Source organism: Leptinotarsa decemlineata, unplaced genomic scaffold (genome assembly GCF_025532065.1).
Source record: "Leptinotarsa decemlineata unplaced genomic scaffold, Ldec_3_MD MMD2_tig00001019_RagTag_RagTag, whole genome shotgun sequence".
NCBI classification, from domain to species: Eukaryota; Metazoa; Arthropoda; class Insecta; order Coleoptera; family Chrysomelidae; genus Leptinotarsa; species Leptinotarsa decemlineata.
In genome coordinates this window covers 5,869,658-5,896,934 of record NW_027412557.1, presented here as the reverse complement: position 1 = coordinate 5,896,934, position 27,277 = coordinate 5,869,658, and the positions used below count along the sequence as shown (strand labels likewise).

Sequence of the window (27,277 nt, the reverse complement as noted above, 5' to 3'; positions counted from 1 at the left end):
CTTAAAAATTCTTTCTAACGCTGAGTCTACAGAGGAGATGGATGTCGAGCTCACGACTCCAACTGACCTCCCTGTAAATTTAGATCAGCAACGAGAGCTTCTCAACTCTCCAACTCCTGATCCAATAACCGAACCTGAAAAAAAGGTTTGGTGGTGCAGCCAGGAAACGACTGAGTCGTCTCCTCGAAAGCGGGGTACCTTATGAAACCGCCTTGCACCAAATTCTTGAGCGGTGTACGCAGAATCTGTCTCAGGTGGAAGAACAACCCCCCATGAGCAGGTTAGCAAACGTTTGCGCTCAAGGGAAGATTTACAAAAACCAGAGGCGAAAAAACTTGCACGGTTGAATCTAAGGCATCGTCAGGTGTAGCTGACGTGCAAAAACCCTCATATGGGTTATATAGTTGTTGCGGGTATCAAGGTGGAAATCTTGTACCTTGACTATCTGACTACCTCATTAACGATGAAACAGCAGAGCATATACTTTGTGCCTGCCCCGCTGGGGACCAAATCAGGTTTTTAGAGTTTGGCAGAGCCGTACTCTTACCATCTTATCTGAAAGACCACTCACCATGCAAACTAATCGGCTTCGTTAAGACTGGGTTTATTTGGTCGAGTGTGTGTTAGCCACAATAAACCCTTGCGGGTTGCGGTGAAGGGTCGAATAGACCCACTCTTTTTGGACATAACCTAACCCTTCAATATTAGGAATGGCTCGAATTTTCATATAAATAGATTTGAATTAGAATGTTACTGTTAGTACCTATGTTCTGTTCGAATTTCAATACTCAATTCAAATATGACTTGATTTGTCTACTTGTCAAAAAAAACAGTATTTTCCGGACTTGTTGCGTGAATTACTATCACGTACAGACCTATGGTAATGGCAACATTTTCGGACCAGATTGTATTCGAATTAAATGTATTTTTGTCCTATCCTTTTAATACAAGATAATTGATATCAAATTAACGAAATTTTAACTCAATGTTAGTTGGTCTGGACAAGGATGAACGGGTTACCCAATCTAAATCACAATGGACCTAGCGTACTGAGCTGTACATAATAGTCTTCATGCAATGGTCTCTGTTACCCAGCGATACGTCCTTGATATGCTTAATATAATACGCCCCTCAAAATACGTTTTTTCCAATTTTAAGAGCATAACATTAGTTTCACAGCTTACTATTTTTCTGGCCGATATAAAGGTGGCCTCATCAATCTTCATATGTTTTGGGTATAGTGGCTTAGTTGGCCAAACTTATTCTGGTGATCACATGCCGTTTTTAAACAAATCTGATAATTTTGTAATTGTAACTAAGTTGGCTCGACCTCACCTACATATATAAATCTTTTTCAGATTACCTCAGATATATAATTTAGTTCAGTTGACTGACTTCACAACATTTCAAGATAAAGAAGAACAATTTAATAAAACCAACGTAGACTCATCAACATCAAAAATATATCATATTTGAAAAAAAATACCTAGATCCCAATGTTGTCAAAAAAAATGCAGACTATACCTACTCATACTCTCTAAAAATGTTCGTCTGCGGTCTATGCAAACATTTACTTTCCACATTATTCATTAATATTTGGTTTACTAAGAATTCAACGCTTTGTTGATAACTGAAACTGTTTTAATTACTTAAATTAGTGTCAATTAGTATCATTGAAATTAATTCCAAACTAACGTGAGATAATTTAAAAGGCTTCCTTCTCAAAAATTATTTGAATGTTTTTTTCGTTCAGTTTGTCAATATCTTCTTTCAATACATATCAATAATTTTGAGAAAATTTGCAGTACACGATTTTCCTTCATCAACGCCTGAGCAAAGAAATCAGAAAGTCTTAAAAACGGAAAGCAAGTCAGCGTTGCCAGTTGTACAGATAAGTATCGTTTTACAGGATAACTTTTAAATGAAATAACGAAACTGGTTTTCTTCGGTGTTGTTCCTTCTGATATAATGTTCATGAAAATTCGTTATTTTACCAATTGTTGTTGCAAATCTAACACTAGACAGAGCTGTTTCGACCCATCACTGATGCTAGGCTGAACCACTGAACTGTTCTTACGTAGGGTGTCACCACGAGAAGACATTTTGGCAGTCCCTACTGGCCACAATTTTTTTTTAGGTATAAATGTTAAAATGCATATATGTAAAGAAAAGGTAAATAGTTACCCCAAAATTCACTTATTTTTGGAAAAATGCGAAAAAAAAAATTGGTAAACACCATTGACCCACCGCGGCTTTAACCACTCGAACTTTCATTGTGACCATGTGGCATGTGGCATGTGTGGGCGACATCAGCTGTTGTATTCACATCAATTCTTGCTTAGCTTAGGCGGCGTAGTAGTTGCAAATAAGTCGTTTTATATGCATTTACAAGTTGTAATCGTTTGGTATAAGTAAATTTAGTGGATTAAAAAAAAAGTCTTACGAAAAAGATTAGGAAATACTTGGAAAATTGTGGAATGATGTGCTATCTGATGAGTCGTATTTTTCATCAGATGTTTCCGAGTATGAACCAAGTGACTCAAATTCGGACTCCGATGAGTTCGTAGTACCAAAAAAAAATCGACGAGCAGTTCAAAGCAAGGGCATGGCATCCACTAGTTTCCAGCCCCAGACATTTGAAGCAGTACGAAGACCGTTAAAAGTTCCTGGTAATGAACCTCATAACTTTGATCCTAAAGTATAGGAGAATGAGATTGAGAGAACTATTGAGGAAGTAATTGCGCAGAACACGGTTTTTCTCGAATCTGATCCTGGCGAAAATTTGCCAGCTGACGAAGTGTTAGACAGGGTGGATTGGGGACCCGTTACCGGAAATACTATGAAGCACAATCCAGGAATTCATCATTTTTTATATGATGATTTTCAAAAAACCCCATATTACTTTTATAAATATGTAATTTCTGATGATATATTTGTGTTACTCGTAAATGAAACAAATCGATATGCTGCATAAGAGAAAAGCAAGGGACATCCGAAATCTCGCATACAAAATTGGAAAGACGCCACACAAGATGAGATGGAAAAATTTGTAGGATGTATTTTGTGGTTGGACTTATGTCCTCGCCTTCAATATGTTCATACTGGTCAAAAAGCGTCATTTACAGAACTGGACTTTCTCAGGTAATGCTAAGAAACCGTTTCCAATTACTTCTGAAAACCTGGCATTTTGCTAACAACGAAGTTGTTTTAGAGAACGACAATGGGCTGCATAAAATAAGTCCACTTTTATCGAAACTAAAACCCTAGTTCCCTTTAAGGGGCCAATAAAATTTAAACAATACATCAGCAATAAAAGGTACGAATTCGGTATAAAATTATTTAAATTATGTCTAGAGGGTGGATATTTATATGATTTTAAGGTCTGTGTGAACAGATAAGAGATGAAGTTGAAAATCAAAGTGGTTACGGATTTGACCAAGGAATTACTTGGTAAAGGACGCACAGTTGGTATTGATAACTATTATACATCTGTGGAAATAGCTCAAGAATTGTTGTTGAATGAAACTTACATAGGTACACTACGCAGCAATAAAAAGAAGAATCCCAAAGATGTAATCAATAAAAAACTTAAAAAGGGTGAAGCTATTTCAAAGGAAAGTAACAACGGAATTTTTATTGAAAAATGGAAAAATAAACGAGGTATCGTTATGATTACTACAAAGTATATACCGGAAATGGTTACTGTGCATAAACGAAAAGGAGGCATTATGAAGCCTAAGTCTGTCATTGGGTACAATAAACAGAAGCTAAATTGATATTTCGGGTAAGTAATATTTATAAATTATATTTCGTTTTGTAACTATTAAAATTTTCAGATCAAATGAAGGCCAATAACTACTGGCTTAGGCGTGGCGTCAAATGGTACCGGAAACTTGCCATAGAGTTGGTAATGGTGCAGCAATTGTCAATTCTCATTGGATTCACCAGCGGGTCACAAATGTCGATTACTAGGTCACAAATAAAATGTCGATTACTAAATTCCGAGAGGAGGTTATAGAAGGTTAGGAGATATTTCCCCCTTAGTGATTTATCTACATTTATAATGATATGTATCACAAATTTACAGGTCTCCTAAAACGTGATATATTCCCTGATAATTTGCCCGATTCTGAAACTGATCACAAATTATTTGAAGCCAATAAAAGACAGGTGTGTCTGTTATAACAAAAACGTGACGAGAATGGAAAAAAAATCGGCAAAGAATAAAACAAAGAAGTCAAAATATCGTTGTGAAGAGTGCAACAAACATGTTTGCTTAGAATGTTTTTTGAAGTACACAGTTCAAAATTAAAATAAATAAAAATGTTCACTTAGCTTTTTGTTTTTATGATATTTGTTGCAAGAGCTATTTAATTATTGACGCTCAAAAATTAGTTACAGTTACCTCAAACCAAAATTATTTGGTACTGATATTTTGACTCTGGCGAACAATGTTAACCACCAGTATAAAAACCAAATAGATCAAAATCTTGCTAAATACATCTTAGTTCGTTCCTTGCATATTTAGAGTGACTCTGGTTGACGACGGTGACCCATTCCGGTCAGAAGTTACAAAGTGCATAGTGGATAACATCGACCCACCGCGGCCAGTGTAGATATTTTTCCCCTCAAGTGGTGGACATCGTTGACCCACCAAGGCACTTTACGTGTTAAAAGGACAAACCAAAAAGTGAAGGTTTCGATAAAAGATAAGCCTCGGTTATCTTTGATATTCGAAGATGACGTCTTCGTAGAGAAAGGTGTCATAGCCTTAACATGTGGTTTCATATGGAAAAAACAACCATTATATTGATGGATCTCAAAGAAACGAATAGATACATTCCTTCCCTATAATTTCTCTTATATACCAATGAAATATAGGCTTATGATAGGTAAGTTTTAATTATCTGGCAACGCTGGCTCAGGTTCTGTCAACCAAAGAGTGCTGGTGTACTATTTGCTGTCAACAGTCATCATTCATCACAAAAAATATAATTATTGTGATAAAGGATAAAGTTTGCTCTTTGAAATTAAAATGATTATCAGACACGGTAAAACATAGTTCAAAACTTTTGATTCTTTAGAAAACAAAATAATGCGAAAGCCAACGAAATTACCAAAATAAGACCCAAGTAAGAAACCAATCTCGAATGTAACCTTGGCATTATTGTTTACATATTTCATTTCAGTTCCAGCTGAAAAATCATGGGCTGTGTTAGCAGTAAAACAGATATAAACGACCGACACCCGAATATCTTTCAAGTAACAAACGTAAATGACCTGGGAAGGCCTATCAGCCCTGGAAAATTACAGGTCACTGAAACGGAGCTAGTATTTTACCAAAGAGGCAAAAAGCCAACCAAGTGGCCTTTGAGGTCACTCCGCAAGTATGGGTTTGATACCGAAGTGTTCAGTTTTGAATGTGGCAGAAGGTGTCCTACTGGTCACGGTATATACGCTTTCAAATGTAAAAAAGCAGAACAACTTTTCAACATTGTCCAACATCACATAACAGGTAACATCAATGACGAAGTCAATGTTAGTAGTACTGCAGAATTTTCAACAAATGGCCCTCCCATCATTACGCGACGGCCTAATACTGTTTTTCAGACTGAAGGATATTTAAATCCCATTGTAGCACCTGCACCTACACGGCCATTTACAATGATAAGTAGGCCTGGTTCGGTAAGCAGCAATGGACCTTTGAGTCCTACAGCAATATCACCTCCTCCTGATCTTCCTGTCGAACATAATAACAACAAAAGGAGTAGTTTAGTTCCTGAACCATCCTACACTAATACTAGTGTTGTTGAAAACGGATCAATTCAGTTTCAGTATGCGAACATGGCCCCCAGTGAGCCTACTCTAGAAAGTTCTTGCCATGTTTATATGAACGTAGATACAAATTGTACCAAAGATTTACATGACTTAGCAGAAGAAGTTGAAGAAAGACATTGTTATGCAAATATTGATAATAGCGATATTGAAACCTTACGTCCACTACCTGCAAGTATACCTCCAACTCCAACAACTCTTTATTGTGACTTGGAGAACATTGGTATTCGAGAAGTGAACTATGCAGAATTAGATTTGAATGCGAAAGAATCTGTAGTTCCTCTTGCTGCTCCAGAGACTCCTACAGTTGAAAAAAAGAGCTATGCGACCATAGATTTTCAGAAAACAACAGCTCTCTCACAATCAATAAATCCTAGAATGACTGTAGAAGAAGGAATAAGGAAAACCAGACACAACTCAACAATACATTACAACAATTCATTGAGTGATTGAGACATCGAAACTAAACTTTGATTAAGAATATAATTGCAGAAATTACTCAATAAGGTAGGTTTTCTTAAAATCCGTAAATATCACAAATCTGGTAAAGCTATCAGCATATGGTAGAGATCTATTACCAACCTTATCAGATGTGTCATACCCAATATTCTTGTAATTTTGGGAAAAATTTTACTTCATGGGATACTCACAGATTTTTGCAATTTTTTCTGGGATGATACTACATGATGGTAGGAATTCAGAACTTTTTTTTTTAGTTGGACTCCATTAGTTTTCGAGATACTTATAGCCTGTCAAAGTATCAAATTGAAGCCTTTTTTTTTCTGCACTGACATTTTAAACATTAAGACAAAGAGAACAACCGAACCAAAAAAATCATAGCCGCTTTCTGTGTATGAAATGCATTGACTTCGACATTTAAAAATTTCCAAAAAAAATTTACAGGGTTCTCACGGATTTCCGCGATTTTTCCTATGGTGATACCACATGATGGTAGAAATTCAGGTGCGATGATATGGAAGATGTGTAAATAGAAAATTAGTGAATGGCAATTGTTCATTGCTGTAAAAAAAAGTAAAGTATAACATCATACAAAGTTTGACAGGCCATATCCTGAAAACTAATTGAATCCGTCTAAAAATAAAAACTGTTCTAAATTCCTACCATCATGTAGTATCACCCCAAAAAAAAATGCGAAAATCCGTAATTTTGTTTATTGCTGTAAAAAAAGGTAAAATTCTGATATCCTACCATCAGTATCATCACAGAAAAAATCGTGAAAATCCGTGAGTATCCCATAAAGTACAATCATGCCTAATTTTGTCCAAAATTAGCCAAATTTTTTTTGTTTATACTGCTTGATCCACCCTAATATTTCATAGACAAATTAGCAAAAGATTTACCAAGATAAGATTTTTGTTTTGACCCACAAGAAATACTTGTTCAACCCCCTTCTCATCCTAAGAGACATTCCTATTTTTTAATGTTATAAACCTTCTTTGAAAGGTTTTTCTAATGGTCAACTCTTTCATACATATATGAAAACACTTAGAAAAGCTATTGTATAGCGAAACACTTATTCAGTTTTGTAAACTGTCCTGTGAAAATCTTATAATGAAGTGTTACTAGAATACGTCATGGATTTTTATCAAGTGTCGGCCAATTACATCACATAGATCTAATTATATTTTGTTGTGAAAATACTTTTCTCAGATCAAATTTTTTTTGCTGATCACAATTGGTTGAAATCGGCATAGATATTTCAAGTATAACGAATAATACACCATGTAATGGTGTAGGCTGTTTTCAAATTACAGTTGATCCGCTTGAAAAGTAACAGGTCATATTTAATGGCATTTGTGAATCATTCAGTTTTTCTACACCTCAAATGTCGGTAGTATTTTGTATACTGTAAATATCACATAATCATATTAATAACAGTTTTTTTTTAATTCAGCTGTTGAATGAAAAGTGCTTGGTATTAAATCTCTAGTTTCATCCAATTCAGAAATTACCTCATTCAACCAGTAGATATCAATGTTAAGTAACATTTTTTCATTAAATCGAGATGCTTTGCACCACTCAAACTTCCATCAATGAATACAACCCCATCAATTCATTTTATTGAGATTTGTGAAGGTTCATCATTCCCTTACTGACAGTTATATCGGTTAGCAAATCATTGATATTTTTACTGAAACCAAGGGTTTTTGTGTCCAAATTTGTTCCACTGATCTGCACACCTATTTGTATGTTTCATGCTTTTCTTGGTGCTCTATCAAATGCAGCAGTACTTTGGCATTTGCATTTTTTATCCAAAAAAGAATAATAATTTTCATCCTTTCAGCTAAAGTGAAAACCATCTGGTATTAATTACTTTTTCTATATACCAAATTATCAAAAATCTAGCCAGTCAGATACCTGACCAAATGTTCAATTTATTTTTTTTTAATTTATTGAAATATACTATGAATATTTTGGATAAATTTCTTCCGATATTGGAAAAAAGCAAAGGTACAGAGTGGGCCAAATTGGACACTTTTAAAAGGAAACTCCTGTTTTCAAACTAGATAGATGAAAACTGAAATGTACACTTTGATCAAGTAGCAGCGATAAAACAGAAAGAAATTGTTCAGTGGTAGCTGTCAATTGTTGAGAAAACTTTTCGCAGCAGTAATTAAAACGCATAATTTGAACAAAACTGATAACAATCTATACTATATTTACTACTAAGAAATGAAGCAAAACACAAGCACTACAGGAAATTCCGTAAGGCGCTCTAAGACCGGTGCCTGTGCGAAAGTAGCGATTCACATTGGACTTCAATCGCTGGAGATTAAATCCATTTGGAAAACAATGAAATTTATTTCTTTAACAAAGGAGTTCAAAATGTCTATCACTTTCTCCTACCTTGCCGTATAAATCAGTTTGATAGGAGAAATAGAAGCAAAACTTTGCAACACTACTGGTTCCAATTCGTAGCTAGAATTGGCCGGCAATTTGAAAATAAGATCTTTCAACCTTCCCCAGAGGTAAAAGTCCATAGGCGTTACGTTCGGTGACCTATCCGGCCAACGGTTGTGTCTTTGGTTGGCTATCCAATTATTACCAAAATTTGCAGCTAAAAAATTGGGAGACAATTGCAGTATTGTGAGGCGAAGACCCGTCTTGTTGAAAATATATTATTCTGAACTCTATTAATGGCAATTCATCAACAAGGGGTTCAATATTTTGTCTTAAAATTCCTAAATACTTGTGAGATGTGAGAGTCCATTATAAATGAACAGGCCGATATTTCTACCCCTGAAAACACCTGCCCACACACTAAATCAAAATCTTCTTTGACTTCTCTGCTCCACAATAGAATGAGGATATTGTTGTGTCCAAGTATAAGAATTGTAGTGGTTGAAAGTGCCAGCACTGCTCACATCAGTTTCGCCTGTTAATTTATTGAAAAGTCACGCACTTGGTTACCACATTCCGCGAACCACTGACAAAACACCATGCGGCGTTCAAAATCTCCTGATCTGAGTTGATGAACTCTTCTGGTCCTGTATGGCTTTAATTTGTATTTTTTCAAAATACTATTATTAGTTCTTGGTAGGCCTGTTTATATTTTCAAATTTCCCGTTGACGTTTTGGGATTATTTTCAACAGCTCCTAAAACGACTATTTCTTCCAACTCCTTATCCCTATTCAATTCATATAATTTTGGCCTTTTCTTTTCAAATTGTGCATCATCAATTAGGTTGTGTCGCAATCTTGCCAAAATGCCTCTCCCTGAATACCTCTTGTTATTCAAATTGCTTGTTGCTTCTTCATTTTCTCCAGTTTATATAAAAGAGACTGTCATATGCAATTTTTCATTATTCTCATACTTCATTGCCAATGTGTTTGAGAATTGAACAAAAACCACTAATTGAAGAGCGTCTTTACTACATAAATCAAAATTTGACTGCTACCACTAAAGATTTGCATTTTGTTTTATTGCCGCGTCGTCCTAAGCCTACTTGATCAAAGTGTGTATTTCAAAGTCTACATGAGAAAAACCTAAAAGCTTTGTATTTTGAAGATGACTCTAGCAAAACATCAAGTGTGCTACATTTATGGAAAGGTTACTTTAGGCTCTATTGAAATATGCAGGAATATACAGGGTGTCTCATTTAAAAAAGTTTTTCGTCAATAACTATTTTTACATCATTTAATTCTACGTAAAAAAGTGCTTTGAAAATGTTTTCATAGAAACAAGAAATTTTGACAGGAAAAAAGTTACTGCAACTTTTCGAAAATACATATTTTCAAAACACATGCCGTATATCAATATACGATTTTCACCATTAGATTTATCATAAAATTTGACCGTCAAACACAGCCATCTATATAGATATTGAAAACAGGAGTTTCCCTTTAAACGTGTCCAATTTTGGCCCACTCTGTACAAAAATGTTTGGAAAATCATTATATAATCTGCTATTTAAAAAAAAAATAGATGACTTCAGAAATATACATTATTTCTTGTGGATCATGATATTAATAACCCCCTTGAATTTTACATGTTATCTTTTGTCTGTGAAATATTCAAAGCCTAATATGTGTGAAAGAAGTTGTGGTATCACATCATCACAGTCATTATCGCCCAGTATAAAGTGTTTAGAAGAAACAAAATATAAAAAACAATGTGTGTGAGATGGTTCATTGATTTGTCATAGATTAATATAGATAGTTGTCAAAACTTCGTAAATATGTTTCTATTGAAGAAGTTATTAGTAGTTATTTGTTAACTACAAAGTCAATACCATTTTTTTTTTCAAATGAATTGAAATTGTAAAAATATTTTATATTATACTAAAGTATGTATTCGTTATAAAAATTTCTGGAGCTAAGAATTCTTAGACCCAACTCGGGAAATTATCCGCACATCTGATACATTTTATGATTTTTCTCACATATTTTGTAAATGAAGTTGCTACAAGTTCATTGGCACTTTGATTTACTGCTTATAAATGTATGTGATTATTTTGTAATTCGATATTTTTATATACATGTATAGACAAAAAATTGGCTGATAGTCGTACCAGTTTCTGTGCAATGCAGACAATTTTGATAGAATAATGTAAATAGTACTTTCACCAAACCCAAATTTTCATCAGCAGCTACCTAGACTTTATTTAAATTCTGTTTTGATCTCGTAAGTTAGTTTAGCTTTATTGTTGAAGTTATCCTTAGGATAATCAATATTTATGAATTGTTTATTGTAAGCTGATTAGTTTTCATCAATATATAGTTTATTGAATATGCACATTATTTTTCAAGCATATTCATGCCATTTCCTTTTTTGTATGTGCAATATATGTATTTTTGAATGTTATAGTGTGAATATAAATAGTATACCATTTTATTTATTTGGCATATCATAATCATACAAATTGTATAAAAAATATTGAACAAATCCTATGTATGTGTTGAAGAAATAAGAAAGTCAGTGATAGTTGGTCAAGCTTATTGAGTAATATTCAGAAATAGTTTGTATAAATTAATTGTATACAAATGCCAAAGATATTATTCTTGTTATTTTTGAAATATATAACATAATTGTGTATTTATAGTTTGTAAAAAAACAAAGAGACAAGTTGCCAAAGATATTTTTCAGACAAAACTATCGATTTTGTACAGTGTTTCATTTCATGAACCAATTTCATTGTACATTTGTGCTGATAGTTGAGTAGTAAAAAAAGAAACAAATGTATTTAATTTTTATTAAATGATATTTTCCACAATACTTTTTCATTATCAAAATCATTAAATCAGATTGAAATTTTGTTGTAGAGCGTAGTTAATAATAATAATAATAATATCGTTTTTATTATCTTCTAATACATTTAAAGCAAATTATTCAGGAACAGATCATTTATTATATGAAGATAAAAGGTGAACTTCAATTTACATGATGACAAGTCATCATGTAAATTGAAATTCCTAAACAGTATTTCCAAAGTGTTTCTATCCCTACACGAAACGCTGTGACCCTAGCGATATGTGCTTTCAAATTTAGATTGTAATTTGTCTTATAAACCCGAAAAATTAAAAACTATAGTTGGAAATTAATATCAGTCAATAATATGAATTATTCAAAGGACAATATCGATAATTGAAAAGAGTGTTAAAAATGTATCTTACTCCATCAAAAAATCGTCAATCAACAGATAATTAATAAAATAAGAAGTTTTGTCCATAATTTTACAAAAAACTTCAAATGCACAGTACTATAGAAGATGCAAACGGATGAGATTTTGAGTTATAGAATGTTGACAGATTTTATGGAATTGGAAAACGAATCACCAGAAGGCTAGGATCCGCACGTTTGTGAAGAGTCGTTCATAGATTCAACAGAAGGAAAACAATTATCTCACAAAAATGTAATATATTATGTAGAAAACATTCACATCTTATATTACTTATTAATTTGAACGTAGGAAATGAAAAGTCTTGAGAAAAACTCGCTAAAAATAGGTTTGTATGCGTACGTCATTTCTTAGATTCTGTCAAACATCATCACAGACGGTACAGCCACAATGCCGCTTGGGAATATAATTATATTTAATATATCCTCTTTTTTTCCTTATATAATTATAATATGGTTATGTGTACAGTAGATCGACAAGATAAACTGATTGGTTTATTATTCTTGTAAGAAAACAAAATTCGAAAGATACAAAAACAAGTTCTGATATAAACAATTTTAATACAGTAGTAAATAAGAGTAACAATGTGAACAATACAAACAGCATACTATTGTGTGTGTAGGAGCATATGTTTTAAAGAATTGAGAAAAACTCTTCTCATGCTACCTGGTTTACAATGAGAAATATTTACAATATTGTACAGTCATGTAGTCTTTGGTATAAAGGCGAAAAATGAATCAGGTAAGTGTTAGAATATAGCCAACAATCTGTGTATATATGCAAAATTATGTGTACCTACTAACAAATATGGAGGATTGATGTGAGATTATGAAATTTCATATAAAAATAAAATACTCGAATAAGTATGGCATTTATGCAGAAGATCTGTCTGAAATTTAGACATTTGAAACTAATATATTTCAAAAATCTTTATATATTTTCTAATCAATTGATGTGTATATTGTAAACTGAATTCCACATAGTACTTCCAAATTCAAATTATTTTGGTGTCACAAATACATTCAAGAGAAGAAAGTGAATTTTATTCTTATACAACCATTAAACTTCTAACAAAATCTGGTGGTTAGTGTATAAGATAAATACGACTGTATGTAATCGTATGACCAATTGAGGAAGTCTAGAGTAGGTAAGCTACAAATTCGTCAGATTTGAAACCAGGGGATTGAAAAATAATATTAATATAGGTAGTCTAAAAAATTTGAATGGTCTTCAAATACTGCTACTACTACTACTCATCAAAAATTTCACATTGGAAAAAATTAGTTTATGACTTTGGGCTCCAAATAAATGAGAAGCTAGTTTGAAATAATACAAACTAGAGAATAACCAAGAAACAATAAAATTGATCAAAATGGAGCATCATAAATAAAATTATCACCAGCCAACATTGACAAGTGAAAAATGTGTTATGTATTCTCACAATGACTCCATCTTAATTTAATGTATGGAAATGGGAAATGGTGCATATATCTAGTTATTCACCCTGATATCTATTCAACATTGGTTTTACGTAATAGATGAAGCATTCCTTTCTCATTACACAGAAACAGTTTATTCTGAATTAACAGTAAACCTACAATCATCATGCAGTTTTTGTCATCTGATTATACTAACTCGGTTAGGAGAACGTGTGTTGAGAAGCAGTATTATTATTGTTTGGCGTGGTAGAAGTATTTTCAATAGTAGGGAACACATACCTAGGTATGTCTCAGATTTAAAATATTTTGCGGTGAAAACTGCTTAGAATTGCAAATGAAACTTAAATTTTTTCATAGTACAAAATTGAAAATGTCGAATTTTTAAACCCGACGAAAACGTACTCCTGGCGTTATTGATGGAGATATGGATCGTTACGTCCCTTAGTTTCAATTGCTCTCAAGGAGAAGGCTTTTCAGTTATCGAAATTTAGGTATCCAATGCTTTCTAAGTATTGTTTTTTTTATTATTGTTGATTAGTAGTTGAAGTGATTTTCGATTATTACTGATAATTAATCATTATTGGAAAGCACCAGAACCATTTTGAAATGTGAAATCTCTGACGTAGAATGAATCCAAAAACAAGCACTTTTCTCAATCACCAAAACTTCAATACTCTGATAAAGACGCAAACTTCGTTGGTGAAACGGACGTCGAGAAGAGTATGGAAGTTGGTGATTGGGAAAAGTGTTTGTTTTTGGACCAAAACCATTGCTACCAAAAAAACTTTCCATGTCAGGATAATCCGCGAAGCTATTGATATCGAAAGACATCCCAACTGCCTCAACAAAGATTACCGCATTCATGGAAATCATTACTGTGCCGTCACACATGTCACATTACACCCAACGCTTCTGCAAGTCATACTTCCGTTCCCACTATCAACCCTACCCTCCCACTCACTACCGGTATCCCTCCATCTGTCAGAAATATGAATACCAGACCAGAGATTGAGGAACCCCATTCATCGCTTGGAAGTAGGCAGATTGTTTCTTGTTACCCTTGCCTAGACCAGATCCAGATTTGTTCGTAGATTAACAATAAATGCAATGGAAAAAACAGTCATATAAAAACCAAATTACCTTCAAACAGCATCACAAACTCAAAAGCTACCAACTCAACAAAATTACCGACTCATCAACCTCACAACTAACGTTATACCTTACATTACAGGACTATCTGAAAACATAAGAGGAATTGGGAATAGGTATGATGTTAGAAATTCTTATAAAACATTAAATACAATCTATATACTTACACATACAAAACCAAACAGCAATTTGCATTCATAAGATACCTTGTTCTTTTGGTAAAAATAATATAGGTACAATTTTGAGACCATCAAAAGTGCGTGAGAATGAGCATCGAGATTATATAAAATCAGACGGTGAATATTGAGTTGAATGGAAAAAAAACTACATTGATTGCCAATGAACCAACTCTAAGAGACGTAAACTCAAATAATTAGTGTATATTCTTATATCTGAAGAGGAGTGTATTTCGAACAGCTCCTTAGAAATGGATTGCACTTGGCTATCAGTTTTGAAGAAAAATATGGTTAGTGGCGAAATAGCAACAAACTTATATCAGAGAACACCTTGTACTACATTGAATGTTTCAGAAGTTGACCAATAACACTGGCATACTTCACATTTCAAAACTCCTTTGACATAAATTGAAAGGGACATACTGTAAGGAGAGAATAATTTTTGGGAAAGAAAAGTTTCATACAAAAAAATGTGGGAATCTTAAAAAAAAAGAAGTTTAGAAATGAAGAGATCCAGCGAAGGAAAGACTGCTAACATACTTATATTTTTCGAATTCTGAAGATGGAGGCAGATTTTAGCCTCCGAAACGTTAAGATAAGTATATAATTTCTTAGTTCGTTTTTGACAGGCAAAGTTATTAGATACGACAAGGTACTGATGAATGAAACATTTTTGTCTGTGAAAAATACTTCGAATTTACGCAGTATCTTATCTGGGTGAACTGAAAAGTTTACCCTTTCCACACTTGCATAAAGTTCTTCATTACAATTTTCAGATTGCGTTAGGTGAAAATACTCTTACGTTTTTTCCCGCGGGTTGACCTTCACTGAATAATCAAACTGTTATAACTGTCATATTTTTCAGATTGTGAAAGGTGAAAACACCCAAAAAAAGTCGATAAAATACTTTTAGGCGTTTATAATTTTCAACAAAGACATTCCTACACATAGATCACGCGTGCTGAGAAAGATAATATTCACATTACCAGCACAACATATGGAAGCAGCAGAGCAGCACTAGGAACTTCTTATTTTTCAAATGATTTCAGGAATTTATTGAGCTACCTAAAATACCATTAAAACGCGTATCCATCGCAAAACCTTTTTAAAAAACAACTAAACGCAATTGTTTACCTCATTTAGTGACGTACTGTAAAACGTGCATGTTTTATTTTATTTAATTCATCATTTTCGACTTACCACATAGGTATACGCTATGTATCGCAAATGGTGAATAAATATTATTATTTATCAGTAATCAATAAATTTACTAATGTAAGCAATTTTTGAGAATCAAACAGCTGGTTATTTTAAATAAATGTATTTAGTATTTTTTATATATGTCAATTGTTAAAAATGGTCCTTTTCATCACAATTTTTTTGCGCATGCAAATATAAATTGAAGTTTATTAATTGTAAAAAAAGTGAAAAAAAAGTAGTAAGTCAAAATAACCAGAAAAAAATGTTTGTACTCCATTATAATTATGTTATCTGTACGAAAAGGAACAATAAAACGGTGTTGTTATGGAGTATGTAAAAGTGATACGATACAAATCATTCGAAACCAACACATACTATTTTATACATTTTCCCAAGCCTTGTTTTGAATATCGCAAAAAAAAATCAAATCATCAAGCAAATTACATATTGAAGCATGTGCGAAATGTAAATTATGGTTGAAAAAATGTGGCAGGAGTGACCAAGGCTTTAGTTCTATTGATGATGTTACCAAGGATACTTATATTTGCTCACTACATTTCATTGGAGAAAGTGGTCCAACTGAACAAAACCCTGATCCTTAAAGCTATCAGGAGTTTCAACATACGTATATTATTCCTTATTGGATTTTTGACTGTAAATTTCATATATATTATGTTGTATTAAATATTTCCCTTTAATAAAAATTACTAAACATATTCAATTCAGTATTTACATATTTGTCTAATTAATAATGTTATATGTACAGCCTCGAAATATTAATGGCTTGATTTATTTATTAGTTCCATAGGTAATACTCTTGTCAACTGAAATATATTTTCAATTATATCAAATAAATTGACATTATTAATAAGAATAAAAGTGTAAGTACAATTTTTTATGTTTTCAGATAGTAAACAAATACCTCTCAGTCAGCTCACTTTTTTTCCTTTTTGCGGACGCCTATGACGTTTTAACCACCTTTTTAATTGTTCACAATTATGAGCCTCGACTGAATTATAAACAAGTGAAGCACCATCAATGTTTTTTCCAATAATGTATTTGTTTGTAGAGATAATATTCCTTGCCCAGCCATTGTTGATTAAAACAGTACGAATGTTTTGAACTACCGCCATTTCAATTAAACGGCTACGCTTGCGCTCGTCTTATGATGAAAAGGCCTATACAAAATACAGCAAGCGCCAAACGCGATGGCGAGCCCGCTCCCATACGCACGGACTCATTTTCTATGTAACTCCCACTACAGCTCTTGCAAGACACAAATGTTCTATACAGAGGCGTATCATTACTTGTCCTTCAATGCTGTTGGCGTATGGCATTGTCAGAATAATTTATGTTGTTTCTGAAAAAATGTAATTGACTAACAAAAAAACATTCATCAAGACCAGCTATCGCACCCCTACGAACGACAACCCTTAGAAGTCGAAACATGTGCAAGCTAAAGACTAACGAGGTCTTACCTTTCAACGTGTGATTCTTAACACGTGTATCATTGTATAATATTTTAATGAACTGTACTACTACCTATGATACTGAATAAAATGTGAAAAAAAATTACAAAGAAAAGCCATGTTCCATTTGCTGTCCTAATTAAAAATGATTATAGGGACGACACTGACCGGCAAGGGGCTCATCGTAATTCAATATTAATTTAGTTGGGAGAGTCTATACCTTCGCGATCGCTCGCCATTACGTTTGGCGCTTGCTCTACGTTAATTACTTTTTTAGTTTTATGAAAATTATTGGTTTTGTATTGTATATATCTTAGCATTCGTAAATCCTGAATTATATTATATTAAAAATAATATATAGATATAACTCCTTCGATTGATAACCTATTTATATTATGAAAATTCATATTAAATATAGGATAGAGAAAATAAATTTTGTCTAATTTCCACTAAGAATTTTATTCCATTCTCAAGAAAACTTGAGTTCACTTGAGAATGGTTGTAACAAATAAAAATCTTAGTGGAAATTAGGCAGAAGTTATTTTCTTCATCCTATATTTAATATATAGATATATTAAGCACAATGACATTTACGATTGAGGTTTGATATTATTATGTGATTTCATTCAAAATTGGTATCTAGGGGTCTTTGTCGACCGACATTATGTTTTTTTTCTTCAATAATTCATGCTGACGAATTGTATAATTACGAAAAATCATTAATGTAAATGAAAAAAACTGTATTCAAAAATATGTTTTTCATATGTGAGCCATAAGTCACATTCTGTGATCAACAGATTAAAAAGTTTTCTGCTCAATGTTCAGTATGTATACTAAATTATTATTCTTGTGCAACCGGTGTTAAATCCGTTATTACTCACTTAACAACTAACTTACGTCACACAAAGAATATGATTTCCGTTTTGATTTTATTTTCTTTGCACGAGGCTCTCGCGTTGCATACAGACAATATTCAATAAGAAATGACGGTTGTCACTTTTTTAACCTTTTTTTGGTTGGAATATGTCAAATAATGAAATAATATAAGTCTAGTTTCAAGAACTTCATTTATAAAAATAAGATTAAAAAAATGATCATCAAAAATATTCCCTTTCATAATGTCGGTCCACAAAGATCCCTAGATACCAATTTTGAATGAAATCATGATTTCTAATCGAAAATTCTTTATATCGGACCTCACAAACCGTACCACTTGTTTATAAAATCTGAGAATAAATCACAAATTTCTTCATCTGATTATATGAAGTAAAGTTCATTACTTTTGAAATTAACATTTATCATTGTTATGAATTAGTTCATATGAAATAATTTAGTTTCAACCCAGTTAGTTTCACCCCAGGCTTTATTATAAAGCCATACATAAATAAAAATCTAGTAGGTGGTAGGAAAACTGGCCTCATTTCCATATTCATTAATAATAAATCAGATTTCGTGTAGGAACTATTCGAACAGAATACATTTTCACCTGAAATTATTTATTTTATAAATATATATACTATCCCTCCGATTATCAACTAAACCAACCGCCAGAGTAACAAAAGACTCTGAGCTATTAGCCAATCAAAAATGGGAGAAAAAACCAAGTATTTTTTAAATTTTGAGTAAATCTCACTGAACTTGAAAGTTCGGTCACAGAGTACATTCAACCCATGTAATATATGATTCCGTGCTACATCCGGATTTTACATCACAGTAAATTCTTTGGCATTATTGACAAGCTGAAACGAACGGTAATCGGTAGCAGTTTCACACTACTTCAATCGGTTGTGTTTTCTAACCAACGAACAAACCGAAACCAAGTTTTCTGTTCTGTTTATGTTGTCTATGTGATGTGCCATTGATGTTTGATAAAAGGAATAATTATGGTTCGATAATATACGGTATTTTTTAACTTGTGCATCAAAGAGGAAGATTTTTAAGATGGCCCAAAGGTTTCCAGGGCCAGGTCCAACACAAGGACCTGGAGGAATTCCACCTCAAAGATATCAACCTCCTCAAAATTCGGGAATGCGTCAGTATAACCAACAGAATTTTCCGGTGAGTATTAAAATATTCGTAGTTATATTTTTTAAAACTTTCTTTTAGCAAAGACCTGGTTACAATCCACCACCTCCAACCATGTCGTCGAGCGGCGGTACCATGATTCAAAGACCCACTGGTTCTCCTTATTCGCCAATGAGAGCAGGGCCTATGCCTCAGCCATCAAGCAGCAAAAGGCCTGCTACTGAAAATAGGGGCCCTGTTCCACAAAAGACGTAAGTTTTGAAGGGACCTACAAGATCATATCATTACTTTGATTTTCATTATTTATTATTTTCAAAATGAAGTATGCAATACAGTCCGAAAGAGTTAATGAGTAGCAAATAACTGAATAATGAAAAGTGTTTTAGTCATCCCCATTTGATGATAACTTCGTTAGGGAAAGACGCACTGAAGGACATTTTTATTCTGTGTTTTCAATAAAATTGATTCCAGCTTTTGTTATAATTGGAAGTTTCTGATATTTGACAGGTTAATTTTCCACCACATTTTCAAATATGTTTACCTGTGTAATTATATCTATCATTTCCACTAAATCAACAAACAATCCAGTTTTTCTTTTTTGTTCTTGAAAATTGTAACAATAGTATCAAGACAGTGTTTGGTAACACACAAGATACTTAAATCCTCTTTCTGTAGTATAATGCCCAGATCAAAACTGTTTCTTGCTAAACCACCTTGTATATGTGTAAATGTTTAGAAATCTTCATAAATCTTCATTCAGTTATTAGGTAGAAATCGTTAGGTTGTAATAGTCATTCATGATGTAGACATTGTGACAGAAGAAGCTATTGTATAGTGAAACACTTGTTAGGTTTTGTAATCTGTTGAGTGAAAATCTCACAATAAAGTGTAATATGAATACAGAATAATTCATGTCAAAAAATGGAAACCAAAACTATCTCACTATGTTCTATTCTAATAAGAAAGCTATGGATACTGTGATTATAATTATGAGACCTTATTATGTAAAAAGGATCCTTTGTTTGATCTAGTCTCGATTGATTCAACCTTTTAGTTGTGTTTTTCTATTAGATAATAATGTAATTTTTAATCTGGAGCATAAATCTCTGTAGTCATCATTATATTTCTCTACATAAAAATTCATTTTGTAATCAGAACTATGCAGAAACTTATGCCAAGAAAAAATGTTCACATTCATAAATATTCCTTTGATAAAGGACAGTATGATGTGATGAAATTTTCTCTTGTTTCATGAAAATGTAAAACTATTCTTGTTTCATAGTATCGTTTGTTTTTGTAAATATAGCCAAGCAAAAACTTATGCCAATAAAAAAAGTTCACATTCATAAATATTCCTCTGATTGAGGAGAATATGATGTGATCAAGTTATTTCTCTTGTTTCATAAAAATGAGAAATTTTTTTGTTTCATAGTATCTTTTTTTTGGAATAAGAAGCAGAAGGCCTGAGTGAATAATTTTAGCCAATGTTGAAATCAAAATGATAATAGTATATTACGTACCAAGTAGGATAACAAGCCAATTACCCACGAGCGAAAAATTGTAAGCACGAGGTGATAGCCGAGTGCGATAATTCGCGAGTGGATGTAATTGGCCTTATCTTCGAGATGCGTACTATATTTTTTATATTACTGACCGTAGAAAGGAATGGTACGATATTTATTTGAGATTATGGTTTGGATAATAAACTCATGCAGTCAGAACTGACACACGTTACCACTGAGCTACTCTGGCGATTAACAATGTGATGTCTGATTGTGATATGAGTAGTGAACATAATTAATATTCACTTTGTGAGTGAATGAATAAATTTAAAAATTTTAAATAATATAATAATGTCAAATAGAAGTGCAAACAGGTATTTTTTGGTCTGAAATATTTCCAAATCCTTTTGCTTGGCTGTTATAATTCATAGAATTACCAGAAGTAACCTTTGCTTTGGAGGCGTCTGGCAAATGAAATATGATTGGCTGTTGGCTGGTGGGGTTGAATAATTCAGTTTTAACCTTTATGTTATGTGTTAGTATTTCAAAAATTGTTGCGAAAAGTTCATGAAAAATGAATAGAAGGTAAAAGCGGAGTTGTATTACCTTCAAAAACAAATATTTGCCATCTGGAGTTTCCTTAATGAATTGATTTATTTGTACAGTGGTAAGCGTAGATGATTTCTTCGATTTATAACTATCAGATTTGCGTTTTTGAGAGACACGTAATTTGAAATATTTGCTGATGTCCACATTTTTCTTGATATTCAGTATACTTCTTAGCATGGAATAAATTGCCCATACTGACGATGGTTTCAAAGTTTTTGCTAAATCTTAGAAATAAACGAGAACAACGTTTTCGGGAAACAAAGTTATGTTTTTCTTTTGATTTTTCTGGCACCAAAATATTCATCACAATATTTGCTTGCTCGGTAGTATCTGGTGGGGAGCACAAATTTCTTGATCGTTATCACTCATTTTGAATTTTTAAAAGATACTGAATGACAACTTATAATTAAAACAAGTGGTGGTTGATTTACGGATATAACTAGATTCATTACCAACCTACAAACTGTTGAACAATAAATTTACAAAATAAATTTATTTTGATATTACAGAGAATTTGGAGAAAAAATTCACTGATTTTGGCTTTTGAACAATTGAATGTATTCATCAGATCATATTTATTAGAGTGAATGTTGCATATCTCATCATTTTATTAAATTTCCTATGGAAGTGGCATTCATCAGTCACCAATGTAGAATACACGTGTATTTAGAATACATGTGTATTCTAAATGAGCTATTACCTACCTTTTGTCAAACACGTAATGGTTAGTTTAAAATGGAGGGAGGTAGAAAAAATTAATTAAACCACACTTTTTTAATCAAATCCTATTCGCATAAAGAAATAATCCGTTATGATTTTTATTTCATCTTGAGTTTAGGTTTAACTTCATTTATGTCTATTTGTGGCACATAGTGGTGGAGTTTGTCCCATTTTTTGATAGTGAATTTTGAAGAAAATTATTCGTCTATGAAAGCATATTCATTCTTCAGGGACTATCCACATACTACTCCCAGCAGTAGTAAAAAAAAGAAAAAATTGGCTGACAAAATTTTGCCACAGAAAGTAAGGGATTTAGTTCCCGAAAGTCAAGCATACATGGATTTACTAGCTTTTGAGAGAAAACTGGACTCTACAATAATGAGAAAGCGATTAGATATACAGGAGGCTCTAAAAAGACCCATGAAACAGAAAAGAAAGTTACGAATTTTTATTTCAAATACTTTCTATCCAGCCAAGGAGCCACAGCCTGATGGTCCTGAAGGTCCTTGTCAAGAAGGGTAAGTGTCACAACCATACATAAATGTTTATTTTAATGATTTCATATCAGTTCTGTGGCCTCATGGGAGCTTCGTGTTGAAGGAAGGCTTTTGGACGATTCCAAAAATGATCCTAATAAAGTTAAACGTAAATTCTCATCATTTTTCAAATCATTGGTCATCGAGCTCGATAAGGACTTATATGGCCCTGATAATCACCTAGTAGAGTGGCACAGGACTCTTACAACACAAGAAACTGATGGGTTCCAAGTAAAGCGTCCAGGTGATAAAAATGTCAGGTGCACAATTCTCCTATTATTGGACTATCAGCCTTTACAATTCAAACTAGATCCTAGACTAGCTCGCCTTCTAGGAGTTCATACTCAAACTAGACCAGTTATTATATCTGCCTTGTGGCAGTATATAAAAACCCATAGGTAAGTGCGAAAATGTTTTTTTGAAAGAATTATATTTGGAAATGGGTTAGGCTTGTAGTCAAATGACATTGTTATAATCCTCAATCCTATGCATTGATATTTTTTTTACATTTTTTCATTTACTTTATACACATAGGGAAGGTAAACTTCTAGTTCCTCCAATTAGTAATAATTTCATCAACACCAATACTTTTCTCAGACCATAATTTCATCTTAATTTTGAGTAGTCAAGAATTTGTCGTTTAGAAATTAGCCTTGGTATTACCTTTATTTCAACTATGGTTTAAGGAATTAAGAATTTTTTCAAATTGTGGATAATGATGATATCAAAAAAGATGACAAAATCTATTTCTTTGCAAAAAAAATTTTTTTTCATTAAATTTTTTTAGGAATCAAAAACATTAAAAATATATTCATTAAAATTTTTCAGACTTCAAGATGCTCATGAACGTGAATACATTGTATGTGAAAAATATCTTGAACAAATTTTTAATTGTTCTCGTATGAAGTTTGCTGAAATCCCTCAGCGGCTGAATCCTTTGTTACATCCACCAGACCCGATTGTTATCAATCACGTAATATCTGTTGAAGGTGGCGCAGAAAGCAAACAAACTGCTTGTTATGATATTGATGTAGAGGTGAGTAAAAGTGAATTATTACCATAATAATTATCAAAAATTAATTTAGACAATAAAAAAATATAAATTGACTTTTCATTCCAGAAAGTGGATTGATGAATTTGATACGTTATTTTGGACCCCGGATGAAAGTTTTTCATGACCACACAAATTACAATTTTTTTTTTTGTTTTACTTTTGAATTTTGGTGTTACAGGTGGATGATACTCTGAAGAATCAAATGAATAATTTTCTTTTGAGTACAGCGAGTCAACAAGAAATACAAGGATTAGATTCAAAAATTCATGAAACTGTGGACACTATCAACCAACTAAAAACAAATAGAGAATTTTTCCTGAGTTTTGCTAAGGATCCACAACAATTTATTCATAAATGGATTGTATCTCAAACTAGAGACCTCAAGGTAAGGAGCAGACATTTTGTAAAATTTTCAAAAAATTCTGTTGCCCAAGTTATAAAACAAAAACAATATTTTTTTCAAGTGCCATCGAGATTATAACCTAGGGGAAGTGAAGGGAACAATTAAGTCCCTACTTATATAGTATCCAATATTCGATAAAGAATAGTGATTAAGAATATTACCTTCGTCACTTTTGTCATTTAAAATCATCTAGTCACAACTACTCGACAAAATTCACATACAACGAATCTATTAGAAAAATCATAACTTTAGATTATTGGGTGTATCAAAATTAGATTCGGTCTAGGTAAATAGTATGAGGAAAGGGAAGTTTTTTCATATTTTTCACTTCCCAGTCAATACTGGTGTAAATACTCGGTATATTTTGAAATATTTGAGTTACTGAGAGAATTCTTGATCAGATCAGAGTATGACATTTCAAAAAGTTTTTATGCCTACTTGATTTTTGTCACATTTGATATTGCATCTAGTTGGCCATGTACGTGAAATAATTTAAGAATCTCAAATGATGTCTGAAAATTATGAAGGAAAAGTTTTAGTGACTAGTAGTGACTGGATAAGTTGGCATTTTCTTATCTATTATTCTTCAAATGGCAACCATTCTTTAACAAGCACTTTCCGATAAAAGGATTTTTGATTAATCAAACGATACTAATTTATTCACGAAATATCACTGATATTTTGCCTCTTTTATGATTGTTTTATTGATGAAATTTTATGTTTCAATACTTATTATCCTATTTCCGACAAAGACAAATCCAAAAATTCATAAAAACAGGTCCAGGCATTCTTGAATTCTTTAATTATTATTATATTATCATTTTTATTGATAAAATATCATATTTTATCACCTATTATCTTACTTCCGTCGAAGACAAATCCAAAAACACTAAATTCATAAAAATTGGTCCAGCCGTTTTTGAGTTATTTTATTTTTATTGATAGAATATCATATTTCAATACTTATTATCTGATGAAGACAAATCCATAAACACAAAATTCTTAAAAATGTGTCCAGCCGTTCTTGAGTTCTCTCATTATTATTAATTTAATTGATATAGTTCCATATTTCAAAACTTATTATTCTGTTTACGACTAAGACAAATCGAAAAATCATAAAAATTGGTCCAGCAGTTCTCGAGTTCTTTTATTATTATTATTTTTATTGATGAAATATCAAATTTTGATACTTATTATCCTACTCCCGATGAAGACTAATCCAAAAACATAAAAATCATAAAAATTAGTCCAGCCGTTCTCAAGTTCTTTTATTATTATTTTTTTTCTTATCATATTTACTCACCTTTTAAATCGGTCCAGCCGTTCTCGTGTTTCAGCGAGACCCACGAACAGCAATTATTTTTATATATTAAATTTTACTATAGAAAATTATCAAATTGCCTTCCTTTTTGTTTCGAGACACATTTCAGCTTGTTCAATTTTTTTTCTCTCGGCATGTGTAATATCATTTGAGGTTTTATAGCTCTAAATGTTCGTACAAATCTTTCTTCTAAGATATCAACACTGTTGCATAGTAAACACAGAGAGATCTGGCCAGAGTACTTGACCAATGATTGCAATAACTTGATTATTAAAATTATCTATTATACTCTGTCCATCTGAGCAATGGAGTACTCCAAAACATCACGTGCATAGTGCACGTGGACACGTGGTCTCCCAGACAAGGCTGCTTCTACAGAGTCGCACAGAATTTTTTTTTAATAGTAAGCGGCTGGGTATAGGAACATTTGTTTGGGTAGCTTTGTTTGTTGAATGAATATAGTTTAGGTAATTAAGAAGTTCTCTGGTATTATGAAGATAGATTAGATTTTGAAGAAAATCTAAGTACCTATTAACTGGCATCGAAACACTATTGATCCAATTCTTTTTCGAAGGATACCAGCCCAGACATTGAAGCCAAACCTTTCCTGAAAGCTGTCCTGTTTTTTATTTTGTTGGGTCCATTCCAAAGTATTTTGACTTTTAAACAGTATTATTTGTAAATTGTGATTTGTTGAAAAATATAATGAAGTTGATAAAATTTAGATTAACTTTATGATTTTGAAGTAGTCATTCACGAAGCACTACCCATCTCAACTGAAAGATAATCACTGAAATTTATTTGATCAAGCTTTAAAATACTGGCCCTCAAAATGACCACTTATGTCTAATTTAATCAGCTTATCTGGGACCTACTGTTTCGAAATAGTAGAATTAATATAAGTTTACTTTCATTATTTTTAGACAATGACCGATGTTGTTGGTAATCCAGAAGAAGAAAGGAGATCAGATTTCTTTCATCAACCATGGGCCCAAGAGGCAGTCTGCAGATATTTTTATACTAAGGTACAACAAAAAAGAGCTGAACTGGAACAGGCACTTGGTATTCGTAATAATTAATTAAATATAATTAGCTTTTTTTACTGTATTCAACATGGTATTGTATTGACATTAAAGAATATAATTGGTATCATACATATTTGTTTTTTTGTTACTTATCCCATTTGTAACAAATTGGAAAGTGAACTACTTGGCCAACTACTTGGAACAAATTTGATCTGGTTTGGTTCGTATTTGACAGAACGTCGACAGGTGGTGAAAACAAGTGGACAGTATGATCTCAGTGACATAAAACATGGAGTACCTCAGGGGTCTGTTCTAGGACTGATGTTTGTAATATATTTAAATGACCTAATAACCATTAATATCCCAGGAAGATTTACTGTATTTGCCGACGATACCACTACTATATGGAGTAATAAAGAAATTAATCACCTATCAAATATGATAAAAATAGATATTCACAAAATTCAAGCCTGGTTCAACGCGAACTCCTTGTTCTTCAACCTAAACAAAACTAGTTACTTTCAAATGTATAGTGGACGATTTAGATAATCACTACATAGAAAACAAACAGCACACTAAATTCCTAGACATTCACATAGACAATAAATTTAATTTCAAAACACATTTTTACTGAAAAAATTTGATAGTATCGGAATTAGGGGTGAATTTCGTCA

The 27,277-nt window shown here is 32.5% G+C and overlaps 2 protein-coding genes and 1 long non-coding RNA gene across 3 annotated transcripts; all 3 read left to right on the top strand.

Annotated features, from left to right (window-relative positions):
* The first annotated feature begins 592 nt into the window (after positions 1-592).
* Positions 593-4,291, top strand: LOC141482326 (uncharacterized). The gene is made up of 3 exons (XR_012465463.1): positions 593-3,784; positions 3,837-4,021; positions 4,088-4,291. It is a non-coding gene; the product is annotated as an uncharacterized lncRNA (long non-coding RNA).
* A 662-nt stretch (positions 4,292-4,953) lies between these two features.
* LOC111503293 (uncharacterized) lies at positions 4,954-11,570 on the top strand. The gene is made up of 2 exons (XM_023157564.2): positions 4,954-5,132; positions 5,190-11,570. Exon 2 carries the CDS (start codon positions 5,206-5,208, stop codon positions 6,286-6,288), a length of 1,083 nt encoding a protein of 360 aa, XP_023013332.1. The 5' UTR covers positions 4,954-5,132; positions 5,190-5,205; the 3' UTR covers positions 6,289-11,570.
* A 7,605-nt stretch (positions 11,571-19,175) lies between these two features.
* Bap60 (Brahma-associated protein 60) lies at positions 19,176-26,732 on the top strand. Its single transcript, XM_074175404.1, has 7 exons — positions 19,176-19,466; positions 19,515-19,684; positions 22,495-22,782; positions 22,833-23,198; positions 23,629-23,836; positions 24,033-24,239; positions 26,502-26,732. Exons 1-7 carry the CDS (start codon positions 19,350-19,352, stop codon positions 26,655-26,657), a joined length of 1,512 nt encoding a protein of 503 aa, XP_074031505.1. The 5' UTR covers positions 19,176-19,349; the 3' UTR covers positions 26,658-26,732.
* Positions 26,733-27,277: the final 545 nt, after the last annotated feature.

What these genes read in the sequence shown, in the direction of transcription:
- Bap60 (XM_074175404.1), top strand. Translation starts at nt 19,350, where the DNA reads ATGGCCCAAAGGTTTCCAGGGCCAGGTCCAACACAAGGACCTGGAGGA. An exon ending in GAAGGTCCTTGTCAAGAAGG is followed by an intron (nt 22,783 to 22,832) that starts GTAAGTGTCACA and finishes ATTTCATATCAG; the next exon opens with TTCTGTGGCCTCATGGGAGC. An exon ending in CTCAAACTAGAGACCTCAAG is followed by an intron (nt 24,240 to 26,501) that starts GTAAGGAGCAGA and finishes CATTATTTTTAG; the next exon opens with ACAATGACCGATGTTGTTGG.
- LOC111503293 (XM_023157564.2), top strand. Translation starts at nt 5,206, where the DNA reads ATGGGCTGTGTTAGCAGTAAAACAGATATAAACGACCGACACCCGAAT.